Raw genomic sequence first — 22058 nt, forward strand, 5'->3', positions numbered from 1 at the left:
GAAAGAGCGAGAGATAAAGAGAGAGAGAGAGAGTAAGAGCGAGAGATAAAGAGAGAGATGGGTAAGAGAGAGAGAGAGAGAGAGAGAGAGAGAGTGAGAGAGAGAGAGAGAGAGAGAGAGAGAGAGAGAGAGAGAGAGAGAGAGAGAGAGAGAGAGAGAGAGAGAGGGAGAGAGAGGGAGAGAAGAGGGAGCTATAGCGAGAGAGAGAGATTGAGAGAGAAGAGAGAGAGAGAGAAGAGAGAGAGAGTAAGAGCGAGAGATAAAGAGAGAGATGGGTAAGAGAGAGAGAGAGAGAGAGAGAGAGAGAGAGAGAGAGGATGGGTAGATAGAGAGATAAAGAGAGAGCAAGAGAAAAGAAAAACAGTGATGGTTGGAGTGCCTGTGGAAAAGCTGATGTAGACTGAATATTAATAGGCAGTGTTTCATTCCCCCTCTTCTTATGGTGGTTTGCTGCTTTGACTTTGGAAACTTTCCTTTTCCCCCTTGATCCTCCCGTGTTGAAAAGAAAATACAAGTCTCAGAAGCCGAGACAGAAGAGGAGTGAGAAAACAGTTCCTTAACCAAAAGGAGAGGATCCCGAGGTTACTCTCCGACTCACTTCTTCTATCTAGGGACGACCAGGCACGTACACGCTGGGGCCATTAATACTAACAAGACTTTGTTACGTCTTCTCTTCTCTGTATGTTTTGTTTGTGGCCTGGGAAGGATTAAACATGGATCTGGTCCTGGACACTCAAAGGCCTAAGACTCGCTGCAGAATATCTGACTAGACCCTGCAATAGACTAGTGTCCTGTCCATCAATGTGCCTCACTACAAAAACAGGAGAAAGTGTCCTGTCCAGGGGGTGTAGTGAGACAGACAGAACAGAGCTAGAATAGAGACAGACAGAACAGAGCTAGAATAGAGACAGACAGGCAGAACAGAGCTAGAGTAGAGACAGACAGGCAGAACAGAGCTAGAGACAGACAGACAGACAGACAGACAGACAGACAGACAGACAGACAGACAGAACAGAGCTAGAGTAGAGACAGACAGGCAGACAGAACAGAGCTAGAGTAGAGACAGACAGGCAGACAGAACAGAGCTAGAGTAGAGACAGACAGACAGAACAGAGCTAGAATAGAGACAGACAGACAGACAGAACAGAGCTAGAATAGAGACAGACAGAACAGACCTAGAATAGAGACAGACAGAACAGAGCTAGAATAGAGACAGACAGAACATAGCTATAGTAGAGACAGGCAGGAAGAACAGAGCTAGAGCAGAGCTAGAGTAGAGACAGCCAGAACAGAGCTAGAGTAGAGACAGACCAGAGCTAGAGTAGAGACAGAACAGAGCTAGAGTAGAGACAGACAGAACTGACAGAACAGAACAGAGCTAGAGTAGAGACAGACAGAACAGAGCTAGAGTAGAGACAGAACAGAGCTAGAGTAGAGACAGACAGAACAGAGCTAGAGTAGAGACAGACAGAACAGACAGAACAGAGCTAGAGTAGAGACAGACAGAACAGACAGAACAGAGCTCAGAGCAGCTTGGGTGGACAGCCGAGATAAACCATTTGAAACAGAATCAGAGTGTTAGAGAGTGAAAAGCCTCAGGTGACCATGATGGAGGGGGCTGGACAACAAGACTATAAACATCATGTAACTCCCAGTCCAGGTGTGGAGCAGGAGAGCTAATGTCCTTTCAGGATGTTGTGTGTGAAACAGCATACAGAAGGTAATGGAAAAGCACTCTGGACCGGTTGGATCTTGTTGTTTACCTCTTCTTCCTCTGAGTGGCGCGTTCATCTGTCTTCTGTTCTAATTGGTTCCTCCACTCACACACACACGACACATTTACCACACACACCCCGTAGCGTCGGAGCACGCACACACACACACATTTACCACACACACCCCGTAGCATCGGAGCATGCACACACACACACACACACACACACACACTCACATTTACCACACACACCCCGTAGCGTCGGAGCACACACACACACACACACACACACACACACTTGACTGTACAATGTTTACGGTGGTGCTTTATAATGACAGCCTGCGCATTTATTAGAGTTCCCCGACTTCAGAGAGCATCTCCTCACACATCAGAGCACCGGGAGGGAGAGACGAGGCCCCAGGTAAATGGAAATAAACAGTCCAACATGGCACTGGAAACGCAACTGTGTGTGTGTGTGTGTGTGTTCCGACGCTACGGGGTGTGTGTGGTAAATGTGTCGTGTGTGTGTGTGTGTGTGAACCCAGGTACCTAGGATGTTTTGTGCATTTATACCCACAGATCCCCCCCCCCTCCCCACACTGGACACTCATACATAGCCATAAGGATACTTCCCAGGCGAGGCCACAGCCACCCTGTAGTTGGTCTGGCTCCTGGTTGGGTGGAAGTTCAACAGAAACAGCACGTTGCCTCTCTCGAACACTATCACCTTGTCTCCCTCGTGCTTGGCACTCACAAACGCCTGCAAGGAACACAGTCACAGGAGAGAGCTTTCAGAAACGTACCACATCACCCTCATCAATACAAGGAACACAGTCACAGGAGAAATCTTTCAGAAACGTACCACATCACCCTCATCAATACAAGGAACACAGTCACAGGAGAAACATTTCAGAAACGTACCACATCACCCTCATCAATACAAGGAACACAGTCACAGGAGAGAGCTTTCAGAAACGTACCACATCACCCTCATCAATACAAGGAACACAGTCACAGGAGAAACATTTCAGAAACGTACCACATCACCCTCATCAATACAAGGAACACAGTCACAGGAGAAACGTTTCAGAAACGTTTCAGAAACGTACCACATCACCCTCATCAATACAAGGAACACAGTCACAGGAGAAATCTTTCAGAAACGTACCACATCACCCTCATCAATACAAGGAACACAGTCACAGGAGAGAGCTTTCAGAAACGTACCACATCACCCTCATCAATACAAGGAACACAGTCACAGGAGAAACGTTTCAGAAACGTACCACATCACCCTCATCAATACAAGGTCATCGATACTCAACCATGTCAGTTTTTGTTACTACCTATCCATCAACAGAAGCTTCATAGTAACACCGTGGACGAGCTTTATTTCTGTCCAAAAAAAAACGCATGTCGAAAACCACTGAGATAAATCGTCCAGTTTAAAAGGTATGGGAAGTCTCATGTTGAAATAGACATATGTACAAGAGTGATTGGCAGTTTATTCCCTAACCTCCATCCCATCCAATCCTCCCTCTATCCCTCCGCCTGTCTGTCCAATCACAAAAGAGTTTATCTCTGGCTCAACAGTGAATATTCTAGCTATGTAATTGGCTGAGGGGGAGGGGGGGGGGGAGGGGGAGAGAGTAAGGCATCGTGGGAAACCGGACTGAGCTATAAATAGTTGTCCGGGTGACATTGTTAATCTCCCCTAATAACACGTTAACGGCACCCTATTACATATGGGCCCTGGTCACAAGTAGTGCACTATATAGGGAATAGGGCCCTGGTCTAAAGTAGTGCACTATATAGGGAATAGGGTCCTGGTCACAAGTAGTGCACTATATAGGGAATAGGGCTCTGGTCTAAAGTAGTGCACTATATAGGGAATAGGGCTCTGGTCTAAAGTAGTGCACTATATAGGGAATTGGGACCTGGTCACAAGTAGTGCACTATATAGGGAATAGGGTGCCATTTGGGATGCATGGCTGACTGCTTGGCAGAGTTATCGTAACATGGTGAAGTGTAGTCAGGGTTAACAGACACTGTTCCATGTTAACCCAGTCTAACATCACACAGCCATGTTAACCCAGTCTAACATCATTATACAGCCATGTTAACCCAGTCTAACATCATTATACAGCCATGTTAACCCAGTCTAACATCATCACACAGCCATGTTAACCCAGTCTAACATCATTATACAGCCATGTTAACTCAGTCTAACGTCATTACACAGCCATGTTAACCCAGTCTAACATCATTACACAGCCATGTTAACTCAGTCTAACGTCATTACACAGCCATGTTAACCCAGTCTAACATTATACAGCCATGTTAACCCAGTCTAACATTATACAGCCATGTTAACCCAGTCTAACATCACACAGCCATGTTAACCCAGTCTAACATCATTATACAGCCATGTTAACCCAGTCTAACATCACACAGCCATGTTAACCCAGTCTAACATCATCACACAGCCATGTTAACTCAGTCTAACATCATCACACAGCCATGTTAACCCAGTCAAACATTACACAGCCATGTTAACCAAGTCTAACATTATACAGCCATGTTAACCCAGTCTAACATCATCACACAGCCATGTTAACTCAGTCTAACATCATCACACAGCCATGTTAACCCAGTCTAACATCATTACACATCCATGTTAATCCAGTCTAACATTACACAGCCATGTTAACCCAGTCTAACATCACACAGCCATGTTAACCTAGTCTAACATCATTATACAGCCATGTTAACCCAGTCTAACATCATCACACAACCATGTTAACCCAGTCTAACATTACACAGCCATGTTAACCCAGTCTAACATCACACAGCCATGTTAACCCAGTCTAACATCATTATACAGCCATGTCAACCCAGTCTAACATCATTACACAGCCATGTTAACCCAGTCTAACATTATTATACAGCCATGTTAACCCAGTCTAACATCATTATACAGCCATGTTAACTCAGTCTAACATCATTACACAGCCATGTTAACCCAGTCTAACATCATTACACAGCCATGTTAACCCAGTCTAACATCATTATACAGCCATGTTAACCCAGTCTAACATCATTATACAGCCATGTTAACCCAGTCTAACATCATTACACAGCCATGTTAACCCAGTCTAACATCATTATACAGCCATGTTAACTCAGTCTAACATCATTATACAGCCATGTTAACCCAGTCTAACATAACAAAGCCATGTTAACCCAGTCTAACATCATTATACAGCCATGTTAACCCAGTCTAACATCAGTATACAGCCATGTTAACCCAGTCTAACATTACACAGCCATGTTAACCCAGTCTAACATTACACAGCCATGTTAACCCAGTCTAACATCACACAGCCATGTTAACTCAGTCTAACATCATTATACAGCCATGTTAACCCAGTCTAACATCACACAGCCATGTTAACCCAGTCTAACATTACACAGCCATGTTAACCCAGTCTAACATTATACAGCCATGTTAACCCAGTCTAACATCATTACACAGCCATGTTAACCCAGTCTAACATCATTATACAGCCATGTTAACCCAGTCTAACATCACACAGCCATGTTAACCCAGTCTAACATCATTACACAGCCATGTTAACTCAGTCTAACATCATTATACAGCTATGTTAACCCAGTCTAACATCACACAGCCATGTTAACCCAGTCTAACATCATTACACAGCCATGTTAACCCAGTCTAACATCATTATACAGGCATGTTAACCCAGTCTAACATCATTATACAGCCATGTTAACCCAGTCTAACATCATTATACAGCCATGTTAACTCAGTCTAACATCATTACACAGCCATGTTAACCCAGTCTAACATCATTACACAGCCATGTTAACTCAGTCTAACATTATACAGCCATGTTAACCCAGTCTAACATCATTATACAGCCATGTTAACCCAGTCTAACATCACACAGCCATGTTAACCCAGTCTAACATTACACAGCCATGTTAACCCAGTCTAACATTATACAGCCATGTTAACTCAGTCTAACATTATACAGCCATGTTAACCCAGTCTAACATCACTACACAGCCATGTTAACTCAGTCTAACATTACACAGCCATGTTAACTCAGTCTAGAATTACACAGCCATGTTAACTCAGTCTAACATCATTACACAGCCATGTTAACTCAGTCTAACATTACACAGCCATGTTAACTCAGTCTAACATTACATAGCCATGTTAACTCAGTCTAACATTATACAGCCATGTTAACTCAGTCTAACATCATTACACAGCCATGTTAACCCAGTCTAACATCATTATACAGCCATGTTAACCCAGTCTAACATCATTACACAGCCATGTTAACCCAGTCTAACATCACACAGCCATGTTAACTCAGTCTAACATCACACAGCCATGTTAACCCAGTCTAACATCACACAGCCATGTTAACCCAAGTACCTGCTGCCTGTATGTTCACCTACAGGCCCTTCACTCACGTAGCTTTACTTAGGTTGCCATTTGGGATGTACCCTCAATAGACTGATCCAGTTGGGAGAGGAACACTGCCCGCCCACTACCCTACTAACGCAAAGCTCCAACACAACCTCCAAACCCACCTCTAAACATCAATAGCAACTGAGCCCTTTGGTCTGGGGGGAATGAGGCAACATTAAACCAAAGTCAGAATCATGCTCACTATGCAGAATAACCAAGGCAATGTATTGATTGGGGAGGCGGGTAGCCTAGTGGTTAGAGCGTTGGCCCAGTAACCGAAAGGTTGCTAGATCGAATCCCCGAGCTGACAAGGTAAAAATCTGTTGTTCTGCCCCACTGTTCCTAGACCATCCCGGTAGGCTGTCATTGAAAATAAGAAATTGTTCTTAACTGACCCGCCTAGTTAAATAAAGATTAAATAAAGAAATACAAAAAATTGATACACTACTGAAAGAATTCAATGCGCTGGCACCATGTGATTTGGATGTATCGTTGTCTCTATCTTCTTGCCTTTTGTTCTGTTGTCTGTGCCCAATTATGTTTGTACCATGTTGTGTGCTGCTACCATGTTGTGCTGCTGCCATGTTGTGTTGCTACTATGTTGTTGTCATGTTGTGTTGCTGCCATGCTGCGTTGTTGTCTTAGGTCTCTCTTTATGGAGTGTTGTGTTGTCTCTCTTGTTGTGATGTGTGTTTTGTCCTATTTTTTTAATATATTTTTTTATCCCCTGTCCCCGCAGGAGGCCATTTCGCCTTTTGGTGGTAGGTTGTCTTTGTAAATAAGAATTTGTTCTTAACTGAGTTGTCTAGTTAAATAACGGTTAAACAAAATAAAATAAAAAAAATGCATGATCAGTTGTTGGCTAGATCTGTGAATGGATAAAAGCATCTGCTAAATGGCAAATAGCAGCGTCCTTCATGTCTCCTCTTCATCAGTAGTAACAGTTACAATAGTAGTAGTAGTAACAGTAACAATAGTAGTAATAGTAACAATAGTAGTAGCAGTAACAATAGTAGTAGTAGTAACAATAGTACTAACAGTAGCAATAGTAGTAACAATAGTAGTAACAATAGTAGTAACAATAGTAGTAGTAGTAGTAGCAGTAGTAGCAGTAACAACAGTAGTAGTAGTAACAATAGTAGTAGTAGTAACAATAGTAGTAACAATAGTAGTAACAATAGTAGTAGTAGTAACAGTAGTAGTAACAATAGTAGTAGTAGTAGTAGTAGTAGCAGTAACAATAGTAGTAGCAGTAACAATAGTAGTAGTAGTAACAATAGTAGTAGCAGTAACAATAGTAGTAGCAATAGTAGTAGCAGTAACAATAGTAGTAACAACAGTAGTAGTAGTATAAATAGTAGTAACAATAGTAGTAACAACAGTAGTAGCAGTAACAACACTAGCAGTAGTAACAATAGTAGTAGTAGTAACAATAGTAGTAACAATAGTAGTACCAATAGTAGTAACAATAGTAGTAACAGTAGTAGTAGTAGTAGCAGTAACAATAGTAGTAGTAGTAGTAACAATAGTAGTAACAACAGTAGTAGTAGTAACAATAGTAGTAGTAGTAACAATAGTAGTAGTAGTAACAGTAACAATAGTAGTAGCAGTAACAGTAACAATAGTAGTAACAATAGCAGTAACAGTAACAATAGTAGTAACAATAGTAGTAGTAGTAACAATAGTAGTAACAATAGTAGTAGTAGTAACATTAGTAGTAACAATAGTAGTAGTAGTAGTAACAATAGTAGTAACAATAGTAGTAGTAGTAACAATAGTAGTAACAATAGTAGTAGCAATAGTAGTAGTAGTAACAATAGTAGTAGTAGTAACAATAGTAGTGGTAACAGTAACAATAGTAGTAGTAGTAACAATAGCAGTAGCAGTAACAGTAACAATAGTAGTAGTAGTAACAATAGCAGTAACAATAGTAATAGTAGTAGTAGTAGCAGTAACAATAGTAGTAGCAGTAACAATAGTAGTAGCAGTAACAGTAACAATAGTAGTAACAATAGTAGTAACAATAGTAGTAACAATAGTAGTAGTAGTAGTAACAATAGTAGTAACAATAGTAGTAGTAGTGACAATAGTGGTAGTAACAGTAACAGTAGTAGTAGTAGTAACAATAGTAGTAACAATAGTAGTAACAATAGTAATAGTAACAGTAACAGTAGTAGTAGTAGTAACAATAGTAGTAGTAGTAGTAGTAAAACTAGTAGTAGTAGTAGTAACAGTAACAATAGTAGTATTTATTTATTTATTTATTTATTTTACCTTTATTTAACCAGGTAGGCAAGTTGAGAACAAGTTCTCATTTACAATTGCGACCTGGCCAAGATAAAGCAAAGCAGTTCGACAGATACAACAACACAGAGTTACACATGGAGTAAAACAAACATACAGTCAATAATAAAGTATAAACAAGTCTATATACAATGTGAGCAAATGAGGTGAGAAGGGAGGTAAAGGCAAAAAAAGGCCTTGGTGGCAAGGTAAATACAATATAGCAAGTAAAACACTGGAATGGTAGTTTTGCAATGGAAGAATGTGCAAAGTAGAAATAAAAATAATGGGGTGCAAAGGAGCAAAATAAATAAATAAATTAAATACAGTTGGGAAAGAGGTAGTTGATAGGGCTAAATTATATGTGGGCTATGTACAGGTGCAGTAATCTGTGAGCTGCTCTGACAGTTGGTGCTTAAAGCTAGTGAGGGAGATAAGAGTTTCCAGTTTCAGAGATTTTTGTAGTTCGTTCCAGTCATTGGCAGCAGAGAACTGGAAAGAGAGGCGGCCAAAGAAAGAATTGGTTTTGGGGGTGACTAGAGAGATATACCTGCTGGAGCGTGTGCTACAGGTGGGAGATGCTATGGTGACCAGCGAGCTGAGATAAGGGGGGACTTTACCTAGCAGGGTCTTGTAGATGACATGGAGCCAGTGGGTTTGGCGACGAGTATGAAGCGAGGGCCAGCCAACGAGAGCGTACAGGTCGCAATGGTGGGTAGTGTATGGGGCTTTGGTGACAAAACGGATTGCACTGTGATAGACTGCATCCAGTTTGTTGAGTAGGGTATTGGAGGCTATTTTGTAAATTACATCGCCAAAGTCGAGGATTGGTAGGATGGTCAGTTTTACAAGGGTATGTTTGGCAGCATGAGTGAAGGATGCTTTGTTGCGAAATAGGAAGCCAATTCTAGATTTAACTTTGGATTGGAGATGTTTGATATGGGTCTGGAAGGAGAGTTTACAGTCTAACCAGACACCTAAGTATTTGTAGTTGTCCACGTATTCTAAGTCAGAGCCGTCCAGAGTAGTAATGTTGGACAGGCGGGTAGGTGCAGGTAGTGATCGGTTGAAGAGCATGCATTTAGTTTTACTTGTATTTAAGAGCAGTTGGAGGCCACGGAAGGAGAGTTGTATGGCATTGAAGCTTGCCTGGAGGGTTGTTAACACAGTGTCCAAAGAAGGGCCGGAAGTATACAGAATGGTGTCGTCTGCGTAGAGGTGGATCAGAGACTCACCAGCAGCAAGAGCGACCTCATTGATGTATACAGAGAAGAGAGTCGGTCCAAGAATTGAACCCTGTGGCACCCCCATAGAGACTGCCAGAGGTCCGGACAACAGACCCTCAGATTTGACACACTGAACTCTATCAGAGAAGTAGTTGGTGAACCAGGCGAGGCAATCATTTGAGAAACCAAGGCTGTTGAGTCTGCCGATGAGGATGTGGTGATTGACAGAGTCGAAAGCCTTGGCCAGATCAATGAATACGGCTGCACAGTAATGTTTCTTATCGATGGCGGTTAAGATATCGTTTAGGACCTTGAGCGTGGCTGAGGTGCACCCATGACCAGCTCTGAAACCAGATTGCATAGCAGAGAAGGTATGGTGAGATTCAAAATGGTCGGTAATCTGTTTGTTGACTTGGCTTTCGAAGACCTTAGAAAGGCATGGTAGGATAGATATAGGTCTGTAGCAGTTTGGGTCAAGAGTGTCCCCCCCTTTGAAGAGGGGGATGACCGCAGCTGCTTTCCAATCTTTGGGAATCTCAGACGACACGAAAGAGAGGTTGAACAGGCTAGTAATAGGGGTGGCAACAATTTCGGCAGATAATTTTAGAAAGAAAGGGTCCAGATTGTCTAGCCCGGCTGATTTGTAGGGGTCCAGATTTTGCAGCTCTTTCAGAACATCAGCTGAATGGATTTGGGAGAAGGAGAAATGGGGAAGGCTTGGGCGAGTTGCTGTTGGGGGTGCAGTGCTGTTGACAGGGGTAGGAGTAGCCAGGTGGAAAGCATGGCCAGCAGTAGAAAAATGCTTATTGAAATTTTCAATTATGGTGGATTTATCAGTGGTGACAGTGTTTCCTATCTTCAGTGCAGTGGGCAGCTGGGAGGAGGTGTTCTTATTCTCCATGGACTTTACAGTGTCCCAGAACTTTTTTGAGTTAGTGTTGCAAGAAGCAAATTTCTGCTTGAAAAAGCTAGCCTTGGCTTTTCTAACTGCCTGTGTATAATGGTTTCTAGCTTCCCTGAACAGCTGCATATCACGGGGGCTGTTCGATGCTAATGCAGAACGCCATAGGACGTTTTTGTGTTGATTAAGGGCAGTCAGGTCTGGGGAGAACCAAGGGCTATATCTGTTCCTGGTTCTAAATTTCTTGAATGGGGCATGTTTATTTAAGATGGTTAGGAAGGCATTTTTAAAAAATATCCAGGCATCCTCTACTGACGGGATGAGGTCAATATCCTTCCAGGATACCCCGGCCAGGTCGATTAGAAAGGCCTGCTCGCTGAAGTGTTTCAGGGAGCGTTTTACAGTGATGAGAGGAGGTCGTTTGACCGCTGACCCATTACGGATGCAGGCAATGAGGCAGTGATCGCTGAGATCTTGGTTGAAGACAGCAGAGGTGTATTTAGAGGGGAAGTTGGTTAGGATGATATCTATGAGGGTGCCCGTGTTTAAGGCTTTGGGGAGGTACCTGGTAGGTTCATTGATAATTTGTGTGAGATTGAGGGCATCAAGTTTAGATTGTAGGATGGCTGGGGTGTTAAGCATGTTCCAGTTTAGGTCGCCTAGCAGCACGAGCTCTGAAGATAGATGGGGGGCAATCAGTTCACATATGGTGTCCAGAGCACAGCTGGGGGCAGAGGGTGGTCTATAGCAGGCGGCAACGGTGAGAGACTTGTTTTTAGAAAGGTGGATTTTTAAAAGTAGAAGTTCAAATTGTTTGGGTACAGACCTGGATAGTAGGACAGAACTCTGCAGGCTATCTTTGCAGTAAATTGCAACACCGCCCCCTTTGGCAGTTCTATCTTGTCTGAAAATGTTGTAGTTTGGAATTAAAATGTCTGAATTTTTGGTGGTCTTCCTAAGCCAGGATTCAGACACAGCTAGAACATCCGGGTTGGCAGAGTGTGCTAAAGCAGTGAAAAGAACAAACTTAGGGAGGAGGCTTCTAATGTTAACATGCATGAAACCAAGGCTATTACGGTTACAGAAGTCGTCAAAAGAGAGCGCCTGGGGAATAGGAGTGGAGCTAGGCACTGCAGGGCCTGGATTCACCTCTACATCGCCAGAGGAACATAGGAGGAGTAGAATAAGGGTGCGACTGAAAGCAATAAGAATTGGTCGTCTAGAAAGTCTGGAACAGAGAGTAAATGGAGGTTTCTGGGGGCGATAAAATAGCATCAAGGTATAATGTACAGACAAAGGTAAGGTAGGATGTGAATACAGTGGAGGTAAACCTAGGTATTGAGTGATGAAGAGAGAGATATTGTCTCTAGAAACATCATTGAAACCAGGAGATGTCATTGCATATGTGGGTGGTGGAACTAATAGGTTGGATAAGGTATAGTGAGCAGGACTAGAGGCTCTACAGTGAAATAAGCCAATAAACACTAACCAGAACAGCAATGGACAAGACATATTGACATTAAGGAGAGGCATGCTTAGTCGAGTGATCAAAAGGGTCCAGTGAGTGGAGAGGTTGGTTTAGGGTCACGGCGATTTAGACAGCTAGCCAAGCCAACCGGTAGCAAGCTAGCATAGGATGGAGTCTGTTGTTAGCCACCTCTTGCGTTCGGTCAGTAGATTAGTGGGGTTCCGTGTGGTAGAGGGGATTAATCCAAATCACACAACAACAAAAATAAGAACAATAGATATAGTTATAGAGGCCCGAGAAGAAAACATAATAATTCAAATAAATAAATTGTCCGATTGTCTATTCAGATAGCAGCCGGAAAGACAGCTAACGGTTAGCGGGCCGCAGATGGGCGTTCCGGTAACGTCGCGACAGAGGAGCCAGCCGGGTCTCCTTCAGGTAGATAACGTCGGCAGTCCGGTTGTGAAGGCCCGGTGGGGCTCCGCGTAGGCAGTGAAACGGGTCCGGATAGGTGACTGCAGCCCAGGAGTGAATGATGGAACTCAGGCGTGATTGACGGAGCTGGCTAGCACCGGAACAATCGATGTTTGCTCCGGAATCGACGAAAGCCGACTGTCACACGGATAGCAGCTAGCTAGCTGTGAGATCCGGGTATGAACGTCCAGAGAGCAGTTGAAATCCAGGGACATGGAGAGAAAAAAAAAAAAAAAAAAAAAAAAAAAAAAAAAAAAAAAAAAAAAAAAAAAAAAATGGTCCGGTATGTTCCGTTTCCCGAGCCGCGCTGCGCCGTACAAAACTGGCGATAGATTTTCGATAGATTTTCGAACTAAAGGACAGCCGATGACCACAAACCGTGGTTAGCTTCTGATTAGCTTCTGGGCTAGCTCCTGGCTAGCTTCTGGCTAGTTTCTGGCCAGCCTCCTGGAGTTTCTGGCTAGCTTCCTGAAGGATTGCAGATCTGAGGTAAATAATACTTTTTTATAAATATAAATTGGTGAGGCTGGTTGCAGGAGAGTGTTTAGAAGAAGAGTTGATGGAAAATAAAAATAAAATGTATGTGAAAAAAAGTTGTAAATATATATATATACAGGACACGACAAGACGAGGACAAAAGACGTCTGAACTGCTATGCGATCTTGGAGAATGCAGAAAGTAGTAGTAACAATAGTAGTAGTAACAGTAACAGTAGTAGTAGTAGTAACAATAGTAGTAGTAGTAAAACTAGTAGTAGTAGTAGTAACAGTAACAATAGTAGTAGTAGTAACAGTAGTAGTAGTAGTAACTGTAACAATAGTAGTAGCAGTAACAATAGTAGTAGTAGCAGTAACAACAGTAACAATAGTAGTAGTAGTAGAAACAGTAGTAGTAATAGTAGTAGAAGTAACGGTAGCAGTAACACTAGTAGTAGTAGTAGTAACAGTAGTAGTAGTAACAGTAGTAGTAGTAGTAACTGTAACAATAGTAGTAGCAGTAACATTAACAATAGTAGTAGCAGTAACAGTAACAATAGTAGTAGTAGCAGTAACAACAGTAACAGTAGTAGTAAAACTAGTAGTAGTAGTAGTAACAAAAGTAGTAGGAGTAGTAGTAACAGTAGTAGTAGTAACAGTAACAGTAGCAACAGTAGTAGTGGCAGTAGTAGTAACAATAGTAGTAGTAGTAACAGTAACAATAGTATTAACAATAGTAGTAGTAGTAGTAACAATAGCAGTAGTAGTAACAGTAGCAGTAACAATAGTAGTAACAATAGTAGTAGTAGTAGTAGTAGTAGTAGTAGTAGCAGTAGTAGTAACAATAGTAGTAGTAACAGTAGTGGTAGTAGTAGCAATAGTAGTAGTAGTTGTAGTAGTAGTAGTAACAGTAGTAGTAACAGTAGTAGAAGTAACAGTAGCAGTAACAAAAGTGGTAGTAGTAGTAACAGTAGTAGTAACAGTAGTAGTAGTAGTAGTAGTAACATTAGTAGTAGTAGTAGTACCAGTAGCAGTAACAAAGTAGTAGTAGTAACAGTAACAACAGTAGTAGTAGTGGTAGTAACAGTAGAATTAGTAACAGTAGTAGTGGTAACAGTAGCAGTAACACTAGTAGTAGTAGTAGTAGCAGTATTAGTAGTAGTAGTAGCAGCAGTAGTAGTAGCAGCAGTAGTAGTAATACTAGTAGTAGTATAAATAGTATCAGTAGCAATAGTAGTAGTAGTAGTAGTAGTAGTAGTAGCAGTAGCAATAGTAGTAGTAGTAGTAGTAGTAGTAGTAGTAGTAGTAGTAGTAGTAGCAGTAGTAGTAGTACAGACAGAGACCCAGTCAGTCCCAATCCCTCCACTGTTCAGAGACTCAGTCAGTCCCAATCCCTCCACTGTTCAGACAGAGACTCAGTCAGTCCCAATCCCTCCACTGTTCAGACAGAGACTCAGTCAGTCCCAATCCCTCCACTGTTCAGAGACTCAGTCAGTCCCAATCCCTCCACTGTTCAGACAGAGACTCAGTCAGTCCCAATCCCTCCACTGTTCAGACAGAGACTCAGTCAGTCCCAATCCCTCCACTGTTCAGAGACTCAGTCAGTCCCAATCCCTCCACTGTTCAGACAGAGACTCAGTCAGTCCCAATCACTCCACTGTTCAGACAGAGACTCAGTCAGTCCCAATCCCTCCACTGTTCAGACAGAGACTCAGTCAGTCACAATCCCTAAACTGTTCAGACAGAGGTCGACCGATTATAATTTTTCAACACCGATACCGATTATTGAAGGACCAAAAAGCTGATACCTATTAATAGGCCGATTTTTATTTATTTATTTGTAATAATGACAAATACAACAATACTGAATGAACACTTATTTTAACTTAATATAATACATCAATACAATCAATTTAGCCTCAAGTAAATAATGAAAGATGTTCAATTTGGTTTAAATAATGCAAAAACAAAGTGTTGGAGAAGAAAGTAAAAGTGCAATATGTGCCATGTAAGAAAGCTAACGTTTCAGTTCCTTGCTCAGAACATGAGAACATATGAAAGCTGGTGGTTCCTTTTAACACAAGTCTTCAATATTCCCAGGTAAGAAGTTTTAGGTTGTAGTTATTATAGGAATTATAGGACTATTTCCCTCTATACCATTTGTATTTCATTAACCTTTGACTATTGGATGTTCTTATAGGCACTTTAGTATTGCCAGTGTAACAGTATAGCTTTCGTCCCTCTCCTCGCCCCTCCCTGGGCTCAAACCAGCAACACAACAACAACAACAGCCACCATCGAAGCAGCGTTACCCATGCAGAGCAAGGGGAACAACTTCTAGAAGGCTCAGAGCGAGTGACGTTTGAAACACTATTAGCGCGCGCTAACTAGCCAGCCATTTCACTTCGGTTACACCAGCCTCATCTCGGGAGTTGATAGGCTTGAAGTCATAAACAGTGCAATGCTTGAAGCACAGCGAAGAGCTGCTGGCAAAACACACGAAAATGCTGTTTGATTGAATGTTTACGGGCCTGCTTCTGCCTACCACCGCTCAGTCAGATACAGTGCCTTGTGAAAGTATTCGGCCCCCTTGAACTTTGCGACCTTTTGCCACATTTCAGGCTTCAAACATAAAGATAGAAAACTGTATTTTTTTGTGAAGAATCAACAACAAGTGGGACACAATCATGAAGTGGAACGACATTTATTGGATATTTCAAACTTTTTTAACAAATCAAAAACTGAAAAATTGGGCGTTGACCTAAATGACTAATGATGATAAATGCAATCCACCTGTGTGTAATCAAGTCTCCGTATAAATGCACCTGCACTGTGATAGTCTCAGAGGTCCGTTAAAAGCGCAGAGAGCATCATGAAGAACAAGGAACACACCAGGCAGGTCCGAGATACTGTTGTGAAGAAGTTTAAAGCCGGATTTGGATACAAAAAGATTTCCCAAGCTTTAAACATCCCAAGGAGCACTGTGCAAGCGATAATATTGAAATGGAAGGAGTATCAGACCACTCCAAATCTACCAAGACCTGGCCGTCCCTCTAAACTTTCAGCTCATACAAGGAGAAGACTGATCAGAGATGCAGCCAAGAGGCCCATGATCACTCTGGATGAACTGCAGAGATCTACAGCTGAGGTGGGAGACTCTGTCCATAGGACAACAATCAGTCGTATATTGCACAAATCTGGCCTTTATGGAAGAGTGGCAAGAAGAAAGCCATTTCTTAAAGATATCCATAAAAAGTGTTGTTTAAAGTTTGCCACAAGCCACCTGGGAGACACACCAAACATGTGGAAGAAGGTGCTCTGGTCAGATGAAACCAAAATTGAACTTTTTGGCAACAATACAAAACGTTATGTTTGGCATAAAAGCAACACTGCTGAACACACCATCCCCACTGTCAAACATGGTGGTGGCAGCATCATGGATTGGGCCTGCTTTTCTTCAGCAGGGACAGGGAAGATGGTTAAAATTGATGGGAAGATGGATGGAGCCAAATACAGGACCATTCTGGAAGAACCTGATGGAGTCTGCAAAAGACCTGAGACTGGGATGGAGATTTGTCTTCCAACAAGACAATGAACCAAAACATAAAGCAAAATCTACAATGGAATGGTTCAAAAATAAACATATCCAGGTGTTAGAATGGCCAAGTCAAAGTCCAGACCTGAATCCAATCGAGAATCTGTGGAAAGAACTGAAAACTGCTGTTCACAAATGCTCTCCATCCAACCTCACTGAGCTCGAGCTGTTTTGCAAGGAGGAATGGGAAAAAAATTCAGTCTCTCGATGTGCAAAACTGATAGAGACATACCCCAAGCGACTTACAGCTGTAATCGCAGCAAAAGGTGGCGCTACAAAGTATTAACTTAAGGGGGCTGAATAATTTTGCACGCCCAATTTTTCAGTTTTTGATTTGTTAAAAAAGTTTGAAATATCCAATAAATGTCGTTCCACTTCATGATTGTGTCCCACTTGTTGTTGATTCTTCACAAAAAAATACAGTTTTATATCTTTATGTTTGAAGCCTGAAATGTGGTAAAAGGTTGCAAAGTTCAAGGGGGCCGAATACTTTCGCAAGGCACTGTACATAGATACTTGTATGCTTGTATGCTTAGTCAGATTATACGAAACGCAGGACACGCTAGATAATATCTAGTAACATCATCAATCATGTGTAGTTAACTAGTGATTATGATTGATTGTTTTTTATAAGATAAGTTTAATCCTAGCTAGCAACTTACCTTGGCTTACTGCATTCGCGTAACAGGCAGTCTCCTTGTGGAGTGCAACGAGAGAGAGGCAGGTCGTTATTGCGTTGGACTTGTTAACTGTAAGGTTGCAAGATTGAATCCCCCGAGCTGACAAGGTGAAAATCTGTCGTTCTGCCCCTCAACAAGGCAGTTAACCTACTGTTCCTAGGCCGTCATTAAAAATAAGAATGTGTTCTTAACTGACTTGCCTAGTTAAATAAAGGTAAACATATATTTTATTTTTTTTAATCGGCAAATGGGCGCCCAAAAGTACCGATTGTTATGAAAACTTGAAATCGGCCCTAATTAATCAGTCGACCTCTAGCAGAGAGACAGTCTAGCAGGGTAACAGCTGATCCCTGCGTTGCTGTGACAGACAGCAGAGAGACAGTCTAGCAGGGTAACAGCTGATCCCTGCGTTGCTGTGACAGACAGCAGAGAGACAGTCTAGCAGGGTAACAGCTGATCGCTGCGTTAGACAGCAGAGAGACAGTCTAGCAGGGTAACAGCAGCTGGTGATTGAAGCATATGGAGCAGTCCTGTGGCCCAGCGCTTCATCCCAAGTGACGTGGCCTGCCTGCCTGCCGAGCGAATGGGTGGGCAGTAATAAACTGAACATCTCAAACTAAGAGCATTGTATTTGGTACAAATGATTCCCTAAATTCTAGACCTCAGTTGAATCTGGAAATTAATGGTGTGACTTTTTAACAAACTGAGGCAACTAAATTACTTGTTGTTAATCATTGTAATCAGGGAGCTGATATAAATACTATGCAATAAAACCAAGACTGAACTCTTTGGCCTGAATGCCAAGCGTCTGTCTAGTTAAGGGAACCTGGCACCATCCCTACGGTGAAGCATGGTGGTTACAGCATCATGCTGTGTGTTTTTCAGCGGCAGAAACCGAGAGACTAGTCAGGATCGGGGCAAAGATGAACAGAGCAAAGAACAGAGAGATTCTTGATGAAAACCTGCTCCAGAGCACTCAGGACCTCAGACTGGGGCGAAGGTTCACCTTCCAACAGGACAACAACCCTAAGCACACAGCCAAGACAATGCAGGAGTGGCTTTGGGACAAGTCTCTGAATGTCCTTGAGTGGCCCAGCCAGAGCCCGGACTTGAACCTGATCAAGCATCTCTGGAGAGACCTGAAAACAGCTGTGCAGCGACGCTCCCCATTAAACCTGACAGAGCTTGAGAGGATCTGCAAAGAAGAATGAGAGAAACTCCCCAAATACAGGTGTGCCAAGCTTGTAGCATCATACCCAGGAAGACTCAAGGCTGTAATCACTGCCAAAGGTACTTCAACAAAGTACTGAGGAAAGGGTCTCAATACTTATGCAAATGTGATATCTGCTTTTTTTTTTATACATTTGAAAAAAAAATCTAAAAACCTGTTTTTGCTTTGTCATTATGTGATATTGTGATGTCATTATGGGATATTGTGATGTCATTATGGGATATTGTGATGTCATTATGGGATATTGTGATGTCATTATGGGATATTGTGATGTCATTATGGGATAATGTGATGTCATTATGGGATATTGTGATGTCATTTTGGGATATTGTGTGTAGATTGATAAGACATTTTAACTTTAGAATAACGCTGTAACGTAACAAAATGTGGAAAAAGTCAAGTGGTCTGAATACTTTACGAAGGCGCTGTATATACAAAAGTATGTGGACACCCCTTCAAATTAGTGGATTTGGCTATTTCAGTCACACACGTTGCTGACGGGTGTATAAAGTCGACCACACAGCCATGCAATCTCCATAGACAAACATTGGCAGTAGAATGGCTTTACTGAAGAGCTCAGTGACGTTCAACGTGGCACCGTCATAGGATGTCACCTTTCAAAAAAGTCAGTTTGTCAAATGTCCGCCCTGTTAGAGCTGCCCTGGTCAACTGTAAGTGCTGTTATTGTGAAGTGGAAACGTCTAGGAGCAACAACGGCTGAGTCGCAAAGTGGTAGGCCACACAAGCTCACAGAATGGAACCACTGAGTGCTGAAGCGAGTAGTGCATAAAAATCGTCTGTCCTCGATTGCAACACTCGCTACCGAGTTCCTAACTGCCTCTGGAAGCAACGTCAGCACAATAACTGTTTGTCGGGAGCTTCATGAAATGGGTTTTCTGTAGAAATGTAAACGCGTTCTCTGGAGTGATGGATCCCACTTCACCATCTGGCAGTACGACGGACAAATCTGGGTTTGGCGGATGTCAGCAGAACGTTACTTTCAGCATGACAACGCCGCCGTGCACAAAGTGAGGTCCATAAAGACATGGTTTGTCGAGATTGGTGTGGAAGAACTTGATTGGCCTGCACAGAGCCAGGCCTAATTGCCTAACATCAGTGCCCGACCTCACCAATGCTCATGGCTGAAAGGAAGCCAGTCCCTGCTGCAATGTTCCTACATCTAGTGGAAAGCCTTCCCAGAAGAGTGGAGGCTGTTATAGCAGCAATGTTCCTACATCTAGTGGAAAACCTTCCCAGAAGAGTGAAGGCTGTTATAGTAGCAAAGGGGGGACAAACTCCAATTTAATGCCCATGATTTTGGAATGAGATGTTTGATAGCAGGTGTCCATATACTTTTGGCCATCTAGTGTGTGTGGGCTATGTGTACCATTTTAAATGTATGTAGTTCTGTCTTTGAGCTGTTCTTGTCTATTAATGATCTGTATTATGTCATGTTTAATGTTTTGTGTGGACCCCAGGAAGAGAAGCAACATTTCTGTGTTCTTGTCTGTCCACCTGTCTGCCTGTCCATCTGCCTGTCCGTCTGTCTGCCTGTCCGTCTGCCTGCCTGTCCGTCTGCCTGCTTGCCTGTCCGTCTGCCTGTCTGTCCGTCTGCCTGCCTATCCGTCTGCCCGTCTGTCTGCCTGACAGGGTCTGTCTGCCTGTCCGTCTGTCTGCCTGTCCGTCTGTCAGCCTGTCCTCCTGCCTGTCCGCCTGCCTGTCCGTCTGTCTGCCTCCTCCATGTGGGAATAGGGTAAGGGATGATAGAAGGTATCTGTCTGTCTGTCTGTCTGCCTCCTCCATGTGGGAATAGGGTAAGGGATGACAGAAGGTATCTGCCTGTTTTCACTGGTGCAGAAAGGAAATGGACAGGAAATATGTCTATATGGGTCGTGGATATACTGAACACACAAATGTAAAAGAAGTAGAGTGCCGACTGTGGCCGACTGTGGCCGACTGTGGCCGACTGTGGCCGACTGTGGCCGACTGTGGCCGACTGCGGCCGACTGCGGCCGACTGTGGCCGACTGCGGCCGACTGCGGCCGACTGTGGCCGACTGCGGCCGACTGCGGCCGACTGCGGCCGACTGCGGGCGACTGCGGGCGACTGCGGGCGACTGCGGGCGACTGCGGGCGACTGTGGCCGACTGCGGCCGACTGTGGCCGACTGCGGCCGACTGTGGCCGACTGCGGCCGACTGCGGCCGACTGCGGCCGACTGCGGCCGACTGCGGCCGACTGCGGCCGACTGTGGCCGACTGTGGCCGACTGCGGCCGACTGCGGCCGACTGCGGCCGACTGCGGCCGACTGCGGCCGACTGTGGCCGACTGCGGCCGACTGTGGCCGACTGCGGGCGACTGCGGGCGACTGCGGGCGACTGCGGGCGACTGTGGCCGACTGCGGGCGACTGCGGGCGACTGCGGGCGACTGCGGGCGACTGCGGGCGACTGCGGGCGACTGTGGCCGACTGCGGGCGACTGTGGCCGACTGTGGCCGACTGTGGGCGACTGTGGCCGACTGCGGGCGACTGCGGGCGACTGCGGCCGACTGCGGGCGACTGCGGGCGACTGCGGGCGACTGTGGCCGACTGTGGCCGACTGCGGCCGACTGCGGGCGACTGCGGGCGACTGTGGCCGACTGTGGGCGACTGTGGGCGACTGTGGCCGACTGTGGGCGACTGCGGCCGACTGCGGCCGACTGTTGGCGACTGTGGGCGACTGCGGGCGACTGTGGCCGACTGTGGCCGACTGTGGGCGACTGCGGGCGACTGTGGCCGACTGTGGCCGACTGCGGCCGACTGCGGGCGACTGCGGGCGACTGTGGCCGACTGTGGGCGACTGTGGGCGACTGTGGCCGACTGTGGGCGACTGCGGCCGACTGCGGCCGACTGTTGGCGACTGTGGGCGACTGCGGGCGACTGTGGCCGACTGTGGCCGACTGTGGGCGACTGCGGGCGACTGTGGCCGACTGTGGCCGACTGTGGCCGACTGTGGCCGACTGTGGCCGACTGTGGGCGACTGTGGCCGACTGTGACCGACTGTGGCCGACTGCGGGCGACTGCGGGCGACTGCGGGCGACTGCGGGCGACTGCGGGCGACTGTGGGCGACTGCGGGCGACTGTTGGCGACTGTGGGCGACTGCGGGCGACTGTGGCCGACTGTGGCCGACTGTGGGCGACTGCGGGCGACTGTGGCCGACTGTGGCCGACTGTGGCCGACTGTGGCCGACTGTGGCCGACTGTGGGCGACTGTGACCGACTGTGGCCGACTGCGGGCGACTGCGGGCGACTGCGGGCGACTGCGGGCGACTGTGGGCGACTGCGGGCGACTGCGGGCGACTGCGGGCGACTGTGGGCGACTGTGGGCGACTGTGGCCGACTGTGGGTATATATCTGCATGGAACTGTATGTCCTTAGGGATGCTACAACCAGGCAGTCATATTTTTCCTCAGTGTGTGTGTGTGTGAGCGTGCATGCAGCTGTGTGTGTGTTTGGGCATGCAGCTGTGT

The 22058-nt window shown here is 44.8% G+C and overlaps 1 protein-coding gene across 2 annotated transcripts in view; it reads right to left on the reverse strand.

Annotated features, from left to right (window-relative positions):
- gbe1b (1,4-alpha-glucan branching enzyme 1b) overlaps positions 1 to 22058 on the reverse strand; it is a 324598-nt gene that overhangs the window by 66633 nt on the left and 235907 nt on the right. For both annotated transcript variants that reach the window (XM_090224112.1, XM_090224113.1), the window contains one exon: positions 2344 to 2474. In XM_090224112.1, coding sequence (XP_090080238.1) covers positions 2344 to 2474 — 131 coding nt within the window. The remainder of the gene's footprint in view (positions 1 to 2343; positions 2475 to 22058) is intronic.

This window comes from Oncorhynchus mykiss, chromosome 27, assembly GCF_057628025.1.
Source record: "Oncorhynchus mykiss isolate SJ-2025 chromosome 27, ASM5762802v1, whole genome shotgun sequence".
NCBI lineage: Eukaryota > Metazoa > Chordata > Actinopteri > Salmoniformes > Salmonidae > Oncorhynchus > Oncorhynchus mykiss.